The sequence below is a fragment of the Lissotriton vulgaris genome, chromosome 10 (assembly GCF_964263255.1).
Source record: "Lissotriton vulgaris chromosome 10, aLisVul1.2, whole genome shotgun sequence".
Taxonomy (NCBI): domain Eukaryota; kingdom Metazoa; phylum Chordata; class Amphibia; order Caudata; family Salamandridae; genus Lissotriton; species Lissotriton vulgaris.
The window spans coordinates 107879385-107897902 of NC_141698.1; the positions used below are offsets into that span (position 1 = coordinate 107879385).

An 18518-nucleotide genomic window follows, 5' to 3' on the forward strand; every position below is an offset into this window, starting at 1 on the left:
CCACTGCCACCCTCTACTGAGACCTTTTGTGACGCTGGGGCAGCACAAAAGATGCGCCATGGTGCTAGGTATTAACAATGTGACGATTCTGAGAGATGCGTCACGTTGTAAAGCCCTGCGCCATCAGGAGGCATTCCGGCGCAGGGGAGGGCGTTCCTGCACAGGAACGCCTCCTAAAAGTGGCTGAGTGAAATCTACAAGATTTCACTCAGTCACTTTTAGGCCAATGCTGCGTCAAAACCCTGTGCCTGCTTGAAGTAGGTGCAAGGCTTGATGCAGCATTGGAGAGATAGGGCCCCCCAGAGCATTGCTGGAGCTGCGACGCAAGCACGACGCAGCTCCAGCAATGCGCTGCTTTTACGGCACAGATGCGTGACGCATCTGTGCCATTTTTGCCACATGGTGCGCCGCATTGTAAATGCGGCGCACCATGGGTGGCGGAGCTGCGGCGCACAATAACTGGCGCATCCCTGGTGATGCACCAGTATCACCAGTATCACTCAGCACCACCACAGCACCACTCAGCGCCACCCCAGCATCAATCTGCACAACCATTTAACAACAACTGGTTCAAATATGTTCTCTCAATGTTTCAAAGTTTATTACAAATGTCACAAAAAGATGTTAATATTTCACTTCTGTTCTTGGATTTTCGTCACAATAAAATACACTGAACATAATCTTCACAAAAGTTATTTACAAAAGTGTAAGCTATTGCCATTATAAATTAAAATCACTTTTATTTAAGTATTAGTTATTTAAAAAAATTAAAAGCCATTGTAATTTGTAATATCAATACAGCTAAGTCACGTAAATACAAAACATGTTGCATTACAAATGCTATAGGTGTCACATTTGCGAAAGTTATAACTATTGGCATTGTAAATGACAAAGCTATTAATTTAGCTATTTTCAAAACCAACACAAAAATAAATAAAATTGTCATTTACAAGACCAATAGCTCAAACTTTCCTAATGCGAGACCTATTGCATTGCAAATGCTTGTTTTTATATCTGTTAGTGCTTCCTGTTGAGGTTTAATTTTCGTGACAGGCGCCTCATTGCCTACTTGTAACTATTCTCTGAGCCTGCTTCAAGGGTCAGAGCAGGGTCAGAGAATAGTTGCAAGTAGGCAACGAGGCGCCAGGAAGCACTTACAGGCTTACAGCAGCAGGTGCCCAAGTTCAAGTTAATTTTTTTGTAACCCTTTTGTAAAAGGTTACAAAAAATTAGCTTCAACTTTTGCACCTTCTGCTGTAACCCTGTAAGTGGTACAAAAGGGGGTGGTGATGGACGGAGCATCTGAATCAATTAAACACTCACACCCAGTCAAAAGATCTGGGTTTAATCCATCACCGTTCTTTAGCCCACTCTGCCACCCCAGTTCAGACATGGCTATATGCAAATCAGTCTGACCCTGTGCCTCATGGGAACAGTCCAGCCCGAACTGCCAAGCCATGTCTTCCCTGGACCGGAAACAAGCTTCCGAGGACCGGTTTCTGGCATTCCAGCCATCTTCAGCCCAGCTTGCTTGAATCCAGTGGCAAAGTAACCCTGTAAGTGCTTGGCTGAAAATTCGTCCCAGCTGATACGCGGATTTTACCGCGATTTCGCAAGATTCGCGGATCACGAAATCGCAGAAAATCCGCAAATTCCGCGAGTGGAACAAATTTTCAGCCCATGCTTACACCAGATATCATTGGACATTAGCATTCCGTGCCTCCTGATGACTACTTTATGGCATAGAATCTGTCCCCTCTGCTTGCAGGTAGTTCTCACCTTGAATGAACCTCTGGGTTCAATCGGACACTTTCACCTTCTCCAGCAACGGCATCTTCCTGAAGTCTCCCATTTAGTTAGATGGCTGTTTCTGATGCCACTTCGCACCTTTGCACCCGGCTTCCCTGGTGTAGGTATCCTGGGTCCTAGGGTATCCACAGGTGGGGTGGCTGCAGTACGAACAAGAATATCTTCTGCCAAATGAAATTATGACTCCAGATCGATATGAATGCATCATTTATACCAATGGTTCTGCCCAGCTGTCCATAGGAGCAAAACAGCATTATTTGGCCGCATGCGTAATTTTAAAAGGGCGCATGCATGACTGAAAGTTCCGTCTTGGAGAAACACACATCCGTTTCCCTAGAGGACTGTAAGGAGCAGCTGGTGAAACTAAAAGCTCTGATACTGGCACTTCAAAATACAGATTGTGAATTCCCCACACTAATTGTATGTCATTCATCTTACTGTGGCCAGTCCTACAACGAATATTTACATTATTGGGGCCAGAATGGATTTAGGGATTCCAAAGATTGCAGAGTAAAGCACAAGCTGAAAAAAAGCCTGCCACAGGATCATGTTATTAATACATTGAGTCATCAACGTGCTGGCATTCACATTGAAGGGAATTCAATGGCGGATGAAGCTGCCAAGTTAACAGTTTGTACTGCTGCCTTTGCTGCAATAACTTCCCCAAGTACGAGGATAGAGGGAACAACTATGGTGGCAGTTAATGCCACGTGCAATAGAACAGTCCCTCCAAAGGGCGTTCCACTCAAGTACTCCTACAAGTTAGAAGCACAAAACATTCTGTACTCTCAAATTCCAGGAGTGGGGGATAGAGTTATACCATACATTGATCGCAGTTTGGACTGATACTAGCTGCACATGAGGGACTCGGTTCTGGTCACACAGGGATTACTGCTACAGTTTCATTACTGAAGCATCGCTAGTGGTGGCCCGGTCTTACCAAACAGACCAAGGACTTTGTCCATAAATGCGACACCTGGCTGTAGATGAAAGGCACCACTGTAGCACATCCAGCACAGACACCTCTTCTGATCTCAGACAAGCCTGTAGCTTGTATTTATTTGAACTACTGCATCCCCTTACAATCAGATGGGGCTTACAAGTACTTCTTGGTGGCAGTAGATTCATGCTCAAGATTCCTGTGGGTTTGGCCACAGCGCTTGGCTGACGCTCAAACTGTTATAACAGATTTGGGAGTCTTTATCAGAACATACACAATTGGCACAGTACATGCAGACCAGGGTCCGGTGTTTAGCTCTCGGGCTTGCAAAGAAGCCATGGGAAGTTTGGGTTTGGATTTGCAGTACTCCTCTCCCCACCATCCCGAGGGAAATTCGGTTGTCGAGAGGAAGAACCACGACTTAAAGCAATCCTTAACAGCTAGGGTAATAGGCTCTGGTGGGAGTTGGGTCAGTCACCTATACAGGGTCCAGAGGGCACGTAAGAATATGCTAAGAAAATCCCTAGGGGGTCGTTCACCTTATGAACTCCTGTTTGGTGTGAGAATGTGGGTACCAGACCTCGATAGAGTCAGCACAGTGGCGGCTGAAACACCATTTGACATCAATGAACGTTTGGCTGTTATACAGGAACTCAATGACATCCGGGCCTTACAAAGCAACGTCCAAGTAATCGCCACTGGAGAAGTGAAGTTAGTTCTGGCAAGATCTGCCTGGGTCCCAAAGATTGGGAGCAGGTCAGAGAAAAGATAGTGGACAAAAAAGAATTTGGGCCATCATACAGAGCGCCTGTGCCTGTCCTGGTAATTGAGGGTACCAGAACTGTACTTTTTCCGCCCCTTGCCGGTCACTGAGACAAACGTTTGTCTCAATTGATCTAATCAAACCATAATTTGTGGCCGATTCTCCACAGTAGGCCATGTGGGCTCCTGGGTAGCTGCCGTACTCCTCTTGCTACTGAACAGAAAGTTCAGATGGAAGCTTTAATAAAGACTGAAGACTCCACTCCTTAAAGAGAAGCTGTAAGAAACAATAAAATGATGCTTATCCCTGTTGAAACAACTACAACTGTACACCACAAACAAGTACAGAGATTTCAATTCTAAAAATTGACGACGTCTATATAAACATGCCACAGAACAAGTCATCTACCAATTTTACAAAACCTGATGAGCTGCCGAGAATAGACCGGACGGAAACTGGCTACTTCGTGCATTAAGACGATTTCGCATTGGATCCAAGTGAACCTGAATTGCCAACACCGCCTCTCCCTTTCAAGCCACAAATGTATGCTCTCTATCATTGGCTGAAAAAGAGTTACTCTGTTGTACCCTAGATCTTATCTTAGTAGGAGTTTATAGAGGGCACGGTCACCCAGAGGTTTCATGGCGCTAATCAGGCAAGGAGTCACACACAGGGAGATCACCAGAGAGCTTGCTCATATAACCAGGTTTGGAGCATTCTTCTGAACGCCAGTAGATTGTTGCTCATCTGGATTGATAGTGGCAGGGAGTTCCAGAGTGTTGGGGCGAGGTAAGAAAACCTACACCCCCCCTGGCGTCTGAGCTTGAAAGTAGGGACAGACAGCAGCTGGAGGTGGGCAGATCTGAGGTTGCGGAGAGGTACATGCCTAACTATTCTGCAGCTGATGAATTTTGGGCTATTACCGTGCAGAGCCTTAAAGACAATACACCCAGTCTTGAAGGTGATACGTTGAGCCATAGGAAGCCATTGGAGTTTATCCAATATTGGTCTAGCAGATAGCCATCTAGGTTGCTTATGGATTAACCTGGCAGCCTGGTTTTGAACCAATTGAAGACGCTTGAGTAGGCCCAGAGGAAGGCCTAGGTAGATGGAATTTGAAAAGTCTAAGCGTGACAGAACCAAGGCAATCACAATCTGTATCAGAGCAGAGTGGGTAAGCAGATGGGCAATTTTCCTGATTCTGCGTAACTGAAATAGGCAAGATGAGACCACTGCGCCCACTTGACCTCTGAGGGAAAGGTCGGCGTTAATGGTGACCCCTACGCTTTTTACTGATCAAGAAGGAGGAGGAGGGGGACCCAGTTCCGCCGGCCAATAGTGAGGGCCCCAGACAAGTTCACTCTTCCCGTGCAGGATTAGTTCAGTCTTGCCCGGGTTGAGTTTCAGATGGTTTCGGTCCATCCAGCTCTGAATATGGAGCATGGTTGTTTGGAATTGAAGAATGGAATCAGTGGAGCTATCTTAGGTGAAGACCAGCTGGAGGTCATCCGCATAATTGAAGGTGGTAACCGATATATCTTTTAAAGAGTGGATCAGAGGCCGAAGATACAAGTTGAAGAGGAGGGGCGAGATGGAGGAGCCCTGTGGGACTCCGCATGAGGTTGCCTGTTTCGGAGAGATGAAAAGGGTGAGGCAGACGGCTTGAGTTCGGCCCTCAAGGAAAGAGCTGATCCAGATATACATCCCTGGATTACATTTGGAATACTTTTCCTGGTACTATGGATTGGTATAGTGGCTGTCTTTTTCCTACTTCTGAATGGACACTTTCTCCCAGAACGCTCCGCAGTACAACTCGTGAACTTGGTTATTAAACCACATGCATTATCACACCATGAACTGAGGGACCTGTCCCTGGTGAACATTACACCAGTTCCAGTTCCTGAGGAATTGCATGGGACAGGGTATCATATGATGTGTATGGTACTACTGAACTTTTGCAAATTCCTTGTTTGTTCAGAATTTCTTTAAATTACATCATCACCTCTAGTACTTTGTCTGATGATTGGGACATTAAATCTGTGCATAATTTGCTTGCAGATCTAGAACCATCAGTTGCATTTTCGAATGATGAATTGTATGATGGTATAAGTAATTGTGGAGACATGGTCTGTTTTCAGCATTATGGTCACCATTTTTTTCTCAAAGCTAGTACCTTGTGCTGTTTATATTTGCACACAATGGGAACTGCCCAACACTACCGAAAGGTAGTTCAAAGACTTTTGCACAAAAATGTGCTTATTTTTTAAGGTCCCAATTACAGTTAATTGTAATACTGAGCTGGACGTTACAAACATTATGTTCTGGCCATGTAGCATGGTGTTACATGAAAAGTACAAGTCTGTTTTCGGCATACGATTTAACAGAAAAACAGATAAAAATTGCATGCAGAGATACAAAATATTCCATGTTGCACATTAAAGAATTAGACCAATTACCTTTCACCGTGGCTGAGACACCATCCACTGACTGGATAATCCATGGTTATATCCCCCTGCCGGTCACGACGTTCCAATTCCAATACTGTCTCCAATACCAACAGGTAGGCACATACGAAGCGCTAGGAGAAGGTTATGTGCATGAGTATTGGGATAGATGCAGGAATGGGGACACTGAGGTTTGCTTAGCGGTTCCAACTACTTGGATGCTTTAAGCGGTTCCTTAGTCCGCAAGTACATTTTTCTCCACAGGGCCGGCAATGCTTCAGTGGCGAAATTGTCTTGTTATCTGAAGGGTTCTCCAGCTGCCGTGATTCATCCTGTGTTCAAGCTGCTCTCGAATGAGAGCTATTTGATGCTGAATGATCAAGGTTGCTGTGGTATGGAACTGGGCATTTTTTATCTAGTGACGGTTAATTCCATAGTGACTTGTGCACAAGTACTGTTTCCACCTGCCCGCACAGTGAGGGAGGCTGCACTATGGCCTTCGATAAATGTTTACAACACAAAATTTGATTCCCTGAGCAAGCTGAAAGCCATGCTTTTTCAAAAAGATGTGGCTTAACTTGAAAGGTCCTCATCTGAGATACAGACACACACTAACTTCCTAGTGCATTTTGCGGAGCTGGTCCACTGTATTTTTAACATGTCTGATACAAAGGGAATTGTGCACTTTTTTTAATGCATCTGCTCTGGTTTGGTTAGCACCTTTAAGACTATTTTTGGAGCCATGCCATCTTTCATACACTCCATGTTGGGAAGCGTTTTTGGAGGGCTCCTGCTTGTCCTGCTACTTGTTGTGGGAATTCTGATTTACATTTTTCTGCTCCGCAATGGACGTCTCAGTTCAACTCAGAATGGAGACAGCTGCGCTAGTGCTGCGTTGCCCTGAGTGTATGGTACACTGCTTCAGCACACCTCGGCTTCAAGAACTAAACGAGCATTGGTTTGTATCCTTCAGGCCTGTCTGCATACAAACTGTCTACCGCTGTCTGCTTTGCAGCCATGAATGCATCCTGGATATATGTCTCGGATCAGAACTGGTTGCACCACCGGATGTTGAAGTACTGTTGAACCCCTTAAAGGACCATGCATATTGCTGTCCCCAGCGTATTCCATTGATGGTGAATGCATTTTTAGAGCCACACTGGGATGGCATCACTTTGATTGATGTGAACAATGGCTCTGCAGAGAACTTATGGGATACAACGCCTTCCTCAGCTGCTGCTGGGGGAACCGGATGGAATCACTTTTGCTCCATAAACATGCTACGAGGTGCACTTCTGGGAACGTCTACGGTTGTGGGCAACAGAAATGTTGCGTCTACCATTCAGAACATATAAACAATTGGCCTTTTCCACATGGGAACAATTTGGCCTCTTTTTGAATAAAATTAACCAAAACAGCTTTTTCTTTTTCATATCTTTCTTAGTGCTTGGGATTTAAAATTATATGACTTAAAGACTTTTAAATAAATATTCTAAGGGGAAGCCCGCTTTTTAGATGCTTTTAAGACTAGTTTTTAAAATTGTCTGCTAGATTTTTAGATATCAACCCTTAGTATAAGGAGTGTGTGTTATAGTCCCAAGTTAGGCCCATGTAGCGAAGCAGCTTATTTCTTGTGATGTTCTCACAAATAACATTTTCAGCGGTGACCTTTTACACATATTTGCATACACAACAATGTTGGATTAGTTTCCCTGAAACTAAACTTATTTACACATCTAGCTTTGCACAACATTATGACAACGCCCTGAACATCATGTAGAAGGTCTAGTTTTGCACTATGTACAAATGTCATCTCTATCTTCATCACAGGGCGACTAGGCTATCTACATATCTATAACATCACTAATCTATATGCACATCGCAAGGCTGCTTTCTTTTAGAAATGATGAGCATCCAGATAAATTAGCACAGGGTGCTCTTCGGCTGACATAGAGGGTCTTTGCATGCTGAGAAATCCTCAAGCAGTGGTCTGATATCTCGTGAGGGGTGTCCAGTATGTGATCTTAGTGTAGCTCAACTAGGTCTAATTGTTCCCTTTGTGTCCTTTTCCTTTTAATCCTAGCACATGGTTGCCTGAATAAAGACATGTGGTAAATCCTGTAGCTAGTTTTAATTCACCCAATCACTTGCACTGCGCCCTACACCACATCTTGTAAGCTCATGCTGGGTTTTAGTAATAACCCCTTTGACACACAAAACATCCCTGTGCTCCTCCCTCTCAGTGAGGGGGTTGTAGCCCGCACCATGACTAGCCTTCATGGTGCAAGGAGATTTCCCAATGATGAAGCATGCCACCACTGGTGGGTGAGGGAAACTGGCCTTTAAAGGTACGCATTCTTCGTCAGCCGACACGTCTCCCTCTGTCTAGACCCAAGGGATCTTTGGTGTTTTGTCTATTGATTTTGGAAAGTTTGCCCTCGCAGGTCTATAAACTTCCTGTCGCCCACTTTTTGTGTTCCTGTGTCCAGTACGTGACCAAGACGGGTGCTTCATTCTATCCCATCAAGTAATCGGGTTGGAATATCCCTTGGGGAGATACTTGACTTTACACCTACTCACACTGAAGGTACACTTAGAGTAGGGTTCGCATAGAAGCAGTACATTTGATTACTTCCTTGTTTTATATGTCTGCAAATATACCCTGTTCAGGCACCATAGTAGAACTATATCTACTATTTACGCTTTTGGTGCTCGTAAAAACTTTTATCTGCTTCTGTCTGTTAATCATTGCAGCACATGTATTCTATACAAGAATAACGTCGGTTCAATAAATAGATTGAAAACTCCCACTGCCTATTCTCTGCATACCTTTCTGAGAAATAGTGAGCACACGCGTGACTAAGCAAAAAGGTCTGTACTGTTTCCATGATCCCTGAGGGGTCAGAGTTGTTATGTTCAGTGGTTGCCAGAAACCATTTGCTCCCTGGTAAGTTAGGGGGGCTAACGGTGGCACTGTATGTTGCAGGTCTATAGGCCAACGTATCCTGCAGGAGTGTCCGAAATCAGTCTTGACACCAAGCCCCTAGTTTATGTTGTCCAAACAATGCACAGATCCTACAGATTAGTAGGAACTACATGACAGGAGGATTTATTATTTCCATTCCAATGATATAAAACATGACAGAACTACTCCTTCTCAATCAGGAACTATACCGTAAAAGTGTAATAAGGAATTCACAGCATTCACCTATGAGAGGAGTAGGCCTAACAGTAGTGAAAAACGAATGTAGGTGTTTTTCACTACTATGACATGCAAAACGTAAAAGTACATATCCTATATTTAACTTACACAGCACCACGACCTATGGGTTATCCTCGAGCTTACCTTAGTGGTGACTTATGTATAACAAACGGGGAGTTCAAGGCTTTGCAATGGGTTCTAAATGCTAAGTCAACATGGCAGTAAAACTGCACAAACAGGCTCTGCAGTGGCAGATCTGTGACATGTTTAAAGGGCTACTTGTGTGGGTGGCACAATAAGTGCTGCAGGCCAACTAGCAGCATTTCATTTACAGGCCCTGCGCACAGGTACTGCACTCTACTAGGGATGTACAGATACATGAAAAATCCCAATTGTGGTTAACCCAATGTAACCATGGTTAGGGGAGAAGCACAGACACTTTTGCAATGGTCATCAGTGGTAAAGTGCTCAGAGTCCTAAAGCCAACAAAAAGAATCAGCAAAAGGAGGAGGAAAGTAAGTACAATATTTTGGGGGAAGACCACCCTAAGGCTAATAGTGGTTTTAAGACTTGACTGGGATTTCCTAACTAAGATCAAGTCTTTCCATATGTCTCAGGATCTGCTGTTCGCTTCTTTTTACCCAAAATCATAATCTCAGAGCAAGATAGACCTTCTTACTCAGGATGTACATCGGGCCTGGCTTTCACGATTTATATTAGGAGAACAACTTCTTGTGTAAAAAGTGGACTCCCTATTTGTCACCTTTGGTCTGGCTGGTAGAAGTTTTAAGCCATCGTCCACTACTTTGAGTAGATGGCTGAAGTCTACTATTGTCATCGGCTACCAGTCACAAGGAACAGCTCTTCATGGGACTATCCAAGGCTGGTCCACCAGCAGAGTCTCACCGTCACAGGCCTTTTTCAAAGGGGCATAAATGAAGGACATTTGTGTGGCGGCCACAAGATCCAACCCACACACATTCATGGAACATTATGGAGCACAAACAGGGGTATTCCACAACAGCTTTTGGGGCTAAAGTATTGGAATCTGTAGTCTTTGTAAATTCACCAAACATACAAATTAAAAACACTGGGTGTAGCAGAATTTTAAATTTCCTGTATTTTTTGTTATGGGTTTTTCTTACCTTTCACTGTTTGCTTTCTGCTTGGTTATATACTCCAACAGTAAGGACTGTGACAAGGAAGGCGGTCAAGAAGATAATGGCTTGGTTACTTACTGGTAATCTTCATTATTCTGATCCGAGGTCTTCCTTGTCACAGTCATAGTAACCCCTTCTTTCTCCCATAGAAATGGCTTTCAGAATGTGAAAAAAAAGATTACTACACGAAGCAGTATTGGTCCAACTAACTGTTAGCCATCATGAACAGGAAGCAACGGGTGGGCCATTGAGGTAATTAAAAAAATAAAAGGAAATTGCTTGTCAAAGTTTTTCTGGGAAATGAAAACTTCAACAGAGGAATCTGACGGTAAGACCAGGGCTCGAAGTAATTGAGATTATCTTAAAGTAACTGGCCAATTCACACGAGGCAAGCATAAGCCTATGCATGCCTTCTGTTTGTGGTGGGTCAGTTGTGTTGGGTGCTTACATGTGTATGTGTTTCCTTTATGTAAGTTTTTGGTATAAGCAGTCTTTAGGAAACACTAAACAAGAGCTAGACTTGCTGGTTTTTCCAGAGCTTTATGCAACAGAATTCAGTGCACAATAGCCTCTTACGTAGAACAACCAGTTAGAAGGCACTTAACTTCTAAGTATATGAAGAGTTTGTGCATAACTTATTCCCCTTGGTTTTGTAGCTATTTCTTGTTTAGCAAGGGACGTTGTTTTCCAATGAAAGCCTAACTCATTAGGTACATTGCGAGAACAGAGAAGAGTCCCCTTCAAACCCTCAATCACCCATCTCCCACCAAATTTGATATACTCTACTTTTTGCATGAATATTGTAGGTGCTGGATGTTGTCCTGCAAGAGGAAATAGTTTCTTTCCCAATAAATCCAAAGAGGTACAAAGCCTCCCACAGAAATGTAAAATATCCCCACCACCTACCGACTTTTCTAGGACTGCAACTGCAATGCCTGAGCAGAAGAAAATTCCCATTAAATGCCTGGTGAACAAGGTCTCCCATGTTCATGTCCACTAGACAAGGGCAGGTCCCTTATCATCCCTAGCATTCACTCAGATGGTGAACACCACTGAGTGAGAGTAAAGGAGTGGCAGGGTTTAGCGGATGGCTGCGGAGCACAGCAGTACCACAGCTGCCCACCCGCATTCACTCCACACATCACTCTAGACTCTGTGGGACTCGACCCCCAGGGGGGTCGTAGAGTCCTTGGAAGGGGGTCGCAGATTCTGTCAGAGTGCAGTTCCTGGCTTGGGCTGATCGAGGGTGCTCACGGTGGAGGCCTAATTCACACCGAGGTGTGAAAAACATCAAAGCCTCATTAACAAGTAAAAGGTATTTTAAAGACCTGTCAAGTACTCGGGTGTTGCTGTGTGTGTGTGTCCCTAAAGCCGTTTCGAGCTGGGGGAGGAGGGGAAGTGTGTGTGTGTGGGGGGAGGGGGGCAGAGGGGGGCTGGGGGAGCAGGCTGTAGTGTAGCCCTTTGAGGTCAATGGATATTGCGCGCCTGGAGCTGTGGGTCCCGTGGCACGTCCCCGCCCTCAGCAGGGAGGCACAGAGATGCCCTCCAATGATCGGGAAAGAAGGAAGAAGACACAGAGAGATACTGACCCATGCCCCCCCCCCACCCCCCCCATGAGAGAGGCACAGAAAAGGTGGGTGGATGAATGATGGGTGGATGGATGGATGTAAGGATGAAGGATGGATGTGTGAAAAGGTGGGTGGATGAATGATGAATGGATGGATGAAAGGGTGGATCAATGGATGAAAGGATGGATGGATGAAAGGGTGGATGGATGGAAGGATGAAAGGGTAGATGGATGAAGGATGTATGGATGGATAAAAGGTTGCATGGATGAATGATGGATGGATGGATGTGTGAAAAGAAGGGTGGATGAATGATGGGTGAATGGATGGATGAAAGGGTGGATGGATGAAGGATGGATGTATGGATGTAAGGATGAAAGGGTGGACAGATGAAGGATGAATGGATGGATGAAAGGGTGGATGAATGGATGAAAGTGTGGATGAATGGATGAAAGGGTGGATGGATGGAAGGATGAAAGGGTGGACTGATGAAGGATGAATGGAAGGGTGGATGGATGTATGGATGGATAAAAGGTTGCATGGATGAATGATGGATGTGTGAAAAGGTGGGTGGATGAATGATAGGTGGGTGGATGGAAGGGTGGATGGGGTAAAGGATGGATGTATGGATGTAAGGATGAAAGGGTGGATGGATGAAGGATGGATGTATGGATGTAAGGATGAAAGGGTGGATGGGTGAAGGATAGATGGATGAAGGATAGATGTATGGATGTAAGGATGAAAGGGTGGACGGATGAAGGATGGATGGATGGATGAATAAAAGGGTGGATGGATGGAAGGATGAAAGGGTGGACAGTGAAGGATGGATGGATGTATGGATGGATAAAAGGTTGCTTGGATGAATGATGCATGGATGGATGTGTGAAAAGGTGGGGGGATGAATAATGGGTGGATGGATGGATGAAAGGGTGGGTGGATGGATGGATGGATATAAGGGGGGATGGATGAAGTATGGGTGGGAGGATGAAAGGGTGGATGGATGTATGGATGGATAAAAGGTTGCATGGATGAATGATGGATGGATGTGTGAAAAGGCATGTGGATGAATGATGGGTGGATGGATGGAAGGGTGGATGGGTAAAGGATGGATGTATGGATGGAAAGATAAAAGGGTGGATGGATGAAGGATGGATGAATGGAAGGATGAAAGGATGGATGGATGTGTGAAAGTGTGGGTGGATGAATAATGGATGGATGTGATGGGGTCTAACAGGTGCATTTATGGTTGTCAAAAGATGATGATGAGGGGTACCAGTTTCTAGAAACTTTTGTCGGAAGGGGGTCCTTACCCCTAAAAATGTTTTACAAGGGGGTCTCGGCATCAAAAAGTTTGAAGACCTCTGCGTCTAGAGCCTTTACAATTAAGGGGACGTTAGATGTAGGAGCTGGTCTTGCAAGCAGCTGGCATGGTGAGTGGTTGGCTTCAATTATCATGCTCGGCAAAGATTCTTTTGCTAATTGCCAAACCTTGGACACTGCACAAACATTCGAAGTGATTGCTTGTTTTTTTACATTTTTATTTACACGCTGGTCTTGCTGAGAGAAGGGGTTCTGACTTGTTTGAATATTTCTTAATGTTAGGTTTATCTAATGCACTTTTTCTATGATTTCTCCCTTAGTACCATCTGAAAGGGTGAACACTCGCCTAACTCAAGCACCGACTGGTATTTTGAAGCAGCGACCAAGTGCCAACACGTGGCCAAACATGAGCACAAGACCGAGCTGGAATGCGCGACCAACCATGAGCTCAGAAATTCACGTCAAGCATGAGGCTGGGAGGCGAAATGCTTGCCAGTGATGTAATTCACACAAACAGAGGGAGACACGAGTGAATGGGCGATCTCGTACCGTCAAAGTACTGTTTACACAAGATCGGAGCAATTCACTTCTACATGATAAATAAAGCATTTCACCTTTGAAACCAGTCATAGCTTGTACCGGGAAAGATATTAATAAGAAATACATAAACGTGACTGCTACAAAGGACCTCAAAATCAAAGGAAGGGGCATGTTGTTTGTAAATCCACGAAGCCCTTGAGCTTCGCTGAAACTGCAAAGAGACTAGGCATGCTCCTCTGTGTTCTAAGTCAGAGAGTGGAAATGCATTGCGTTTTGATGTATCATGTCAGAGTAGAGTGCTTATGTGTAGGTAGTTGCTTCAAATATTGTCTTGTGATAACTTGCCTTTGTTGGCCCCTTTGTTCATGGATTGCTAACTCTCTGTCACACTTTATATCCAGCAGCCACAAGGTGACACTACAATAGGTACCACCCCTGTGCTTGTCTTGTTTATGAACAATCGATTCCAAGTCACTGTTTGACCTGAATTGTAAAATTGGGCCTGACACCAAAGATCCAGGCCAGGCTTCAATAATTAAATTCAAAATCTTCTGGATAAAGTTTGTATGGAGGAATTCTTTTTGAGTAGACCATGCCAAGAACTTCTAGAGGGTTGAATTCTAAAGGGGCAGAGACATTATATGTCACACAGTGCTTTCTATGCCATGGAAAGAAACATCTAAGAAATACATTAAATATGTTTATTTTTCATCAAACATATTACGGAATGCAAAGTTGTTCTCTGCACCTCCACTTCAAGTAATCTGCCCATGCTTCCTTTTCTATGTCATAACAGGGTGCTACCACGGTACTAAGTGAGATTTTAGGCTTTGGTACATTCAAAGGATACAAAATCATCGCACTTCAGTGCCCTTCATCCCGTATCAACGCATAGTCCGCTTCAGAGAAAAATATATAACTGTTTAAGCGAATATCTACCATGCTCGTAACTACTCCGAGTAATGTTCTCAAAGCGCCTATAAAAAAGTCAGTAGACTGGTCCAATTTACAAAGAATGAGGTCCTAGTAGAATGAAAATGGCAAACAGCAAAGGGCTATTCAGACTGCTTTTATGTGTATTTCATAAATAAATACCACGTGTCAGTTTATTCACAGGATCAGTTGAAGCGATCTTTTCAAATGCAAAGGGAATCAATCACATCTGTCCCACCACAACTACATGATAGCAATGGCTTGCTTTTTACAGCGTGCTATAATTATCATCCAGAGCAAAACTAAAACTGATGGGTGGATTACTTGAATTAATCCCTGGCACTGGTAATTACTCTCTACCACATCCAGTCCATCCTTTTTGCCCATCATGGCATCCAGAAAGGAGCCAGTCTTATGCAAACCAATCTTGGTCCTGCTCCACTAGAAACAGTCCAGCCCTAACTGCCAAGCCAGCTTCACTGTGAATTGGAACACAAGCAACCCCAGACCGAGTTTGGCTATTTGGACCTCTTCAGTATGGTGCAGCTTTAGTCCTATCGCACGGTAAGCACAGGAGTCATGGATGGGCACTAAGAGCACCACACTGAAGAAAACAAAAAACTGATGGGTGGACTGCTTGATGTATTTTCCACCACTGGAAAATTAACCATAAGCTACAATTTACTCTATGTATTTTTGTTTTGCCCGCTATGGACCTTCAGACATCAACTGGCTGTATGCAAATCAGCATTGGAAAGGGATTGCAAATATGCCTACCTTGTAGTATACAGAGCTTCAGCTGTGCATTTCCTGTTGCTACCACCCAAGCAGATGAACCTCGTCAACTTCCACCCCAATAGTGGCCTGAATCACCTCCGGCTCCTCCACTCCTGCCTGCGTTAGTACCTCATCATCAAAAGTATCAAAGGCAGACCATCCTCTTGAAGAAAAAGCCTAGGGGTAGGTCTCAATCTAATGGAAGTCCCTACACCAAGAACCCCCACCAAATGAATCAAGGTTATTTACAGAACCCCTAACACTGTTTCTACTCTCAAAGCCAAAGGAACATATTTCCCAACATTTCCACAGTGACCCCCACAAGCTTCTACTCGATGGATGACAACCATGTGTTGAGATTGGTTACCAATAGGGAGGGTAGGAATCAGAATATCATCAAATCAGCACCACTGCAAATGTGTGTAACTTTACAGCCAAAACATCGTAGAAGACGTCTGATTCCTTAGATCACAGGAATGTAGAATCCACAATGCAGTCTTTTTCACATCGTCATCGATATGGCCAATATTGAGAAGGCAGGGTCAGGGCAAAAAGTGCCTGTCATGGTACATAGATCATCTCTTCATAAAAGAGCCTCTGACAACTGATTAGCTCAAGGTCTCAGTGGAAAGAGATTCAACACTTCTTCCTACACTTTCTCCGCATCCCAGAGTAGGAAAGTAAAGGCACAAACTTTCTTGGAAGAAAAGTGGCAAACAATGGTAGAAGCCAATTACACTTCACGCGTGACAGCCCTCCTCAGCCACCAAGCTTTGTTCTTTTGAACTCTCTGGAAAGGGTTGAAGACCTTCTGCCAAGTGATCGCAGAAAAGGCATTCTCACTTCTTACCAGTTAATCAGTGATGCCTAAAATCTTGTAATGTTGTTTACACATAGCTCCAGTCAGAGTGGTTCTGAGGCAGTCTTTACTTTTTTTACACCTCATCCCGGGAAACAAAAATCAAGGCCTTGCTTTTAACAGATCTGTGCTCTTAAATCCCACCCAGATGAATAAATACAGATATATGTAATGAATGAATTTATGTCAGGCAGACACCAAGTTGTGGATATGTATATTCTTTATTCTGGAGCGCCGGGAATAACAATCTGCTCTCGGCAGCGGTCGGCGCCAATAGCCAAGATGGCCGCCTTCCGCTTCCGCTGTGCCCCTTCCTGTTCCGTTACGCGGAACACTAGACCGCTACCACATATCTCCCTCCTTTAATGCAATATCACACAACAAAACTTTAGTCCTTACTTCCAGTCCATGTCAAAGTCCTTGTACTTCTCTGGCACCTTCACTGTTCTCCCAACTCTAGTCTTCATCGTACCAACGCCTTCTTCTTTGTCCTGTTCCTTCCTGTCCACTTGCCTTCCGGCACCTTCTCCTTCTCTGTCCATCACTTCCTCACTCCGCTCTTCCTTGCACCGGCTCTTCATCCCTTCGCTCGTACCTTCTTCTCCACCACTAGCTTCCACTTGCTGCGCTCCTACTTCTACATTCTCGCTTCGCCTTCCTCTACTTTCTTCTTCACCTTCATCTACTACATACTCTGCTCCATCCTCTGCTCCATCCTCTGTCTCACGTTCCCACTTTAGGATCTTGCTGCATTTTGCCATTCTGTCCTGCGACCACACTTTCCCGTCGCTGAGCAGGGCCGACCGGGCGTAGGGCTGTAGCACTTGTAAAGGTGGTGAGACCTTGCTTTCTCCCTTCCTCTTGAGGATAGCCAGTTTAACTCTGACCCAGTCGCCCTTCTCCAGTTCCGCTCCTTTAACATTGTGTCTTTTATTGAAATGTGTCGTGTAAACTTCCTGTGCTCTTTCCAGATTCCTTCTGACCACCGCTGGTTACCATTTGCTTTGTACCACCAATTTCCTCCATGCCATGTTGTCTTTGGTGAAAGCCTCACTTCCTCTAAACACCTTAAATGGGCTGTACCCCGTGCTCCCCGGGGTGATCCGATAGGCCCAGATCATCTTCTCCAGTTCCTTATCCCAGTCTAGTCCATCATTGATGGCCGCCTGAATGGTACCCATGATTACACGGTTGAATCGTTCCACCTGACCGTTTCCGGAGGGATGGTAGATGGGCGTGTGTTTCTATTCCGTTCCTGTCAGAGAAGGCAATCCATTTCGCCGAGGTGAATTGCGGCCCATTATCGCATGTGATGATCTTCGGGATACCTTCCCTAACGAACGTGGCGCGCAAGAAGCTCACCACTGCCTCCGTGTCTACATTCTCCATCACCTCTACTTCCGGCCACTTGGAGTATTTGTCAATGAGAACCACCGCATACTTCTGTGTCCCCGCTTTGTTGAGGACGGGGCCCATTATGTCCACAGACACCATTTCCCATGGTCCATCTGGTACTGGGAATTTTCCCAGTGGTGGCCTTAGCATGCTCTGTGATTTGTCTGCCTTGGCACACGATTCGCACTGCCGTACGTACCGCTCTACCTGCGCATCAATGGCTGGCGAACAGTATGCTTGCCTGGCAAGGGCTTTGGTCTTGGTGATGCCCTGGTGCCCTTCGTGTAGTAGAGCCATTAAGTGTTCAATTATGCCTTGTGGTGGTACTACTTTGTCGCCTCTCAACAGAAATTTGGGATTCTCCGCCAGCGACAGTTCATCCCTTACTTCCCAATACCTCCGAAGTTCTTCTTTAAGGTGTCTCTTCTCCGTCCACCCGTGGCTCACATACCCTTTGATGGCTTCTAAGTCGATGACTTCTTTGTATGCTTCTTCCCACTCTTGGGCACTTATCACCTTCTCGGCATCCTGAATGGTGGCTACCACATATCCTTCCCATCTCTGTTTCTTCTGGTTAACTGCGTCTTCCATGGCTGCTGCCCTGCTAAGGAAGTCCGCCACTTTGTTCTGCGGCCCCGGAATGTGTTCCATCTCGTACACAAAGTCCAACAGACTCAGTGTCATTTTCGCTATTCTAGGTGTCGCATGAGCATGACCACTGGAGGTCAGCACTCGAACCAAGGGTTTGTGGTCCGTCCTCACCAGGAATTTCGCTCCCCATAAGTATTGCCGAAACCGTTCCATGGCCCAC

The 18518-nt window shown here is 45.0% G+C and overlaps 1 protein-coding gene across 2 annotated transcripts in view; it reads left to right on the forward strand.

Annotated features, from left to right (window-relative positions):
• Positions 1-14298, forward strand: part of LOC147684768 (kinesin-like protein KIF19) — a 1367439-nt gene extending 1353141 nt beyond the window's left edge. For both annotated transcript variants that reach the window (XM_086940625.1, XM_086940626.1), the window contains exon 21: positions 13524-14298. In XM_086940625.1, coding sequence (XP_086796751.1) covers positions 13524-13702 — 179 coding nt within the window. In that variant the 3' untranslated portion in view covers positions 13703-14298. The remainder of the gene's footprint in view (positions 1-13523) is intronic.
• The last annotated feature ends 4220 nt before the right edge of the window (positions 14299-18518 follow it).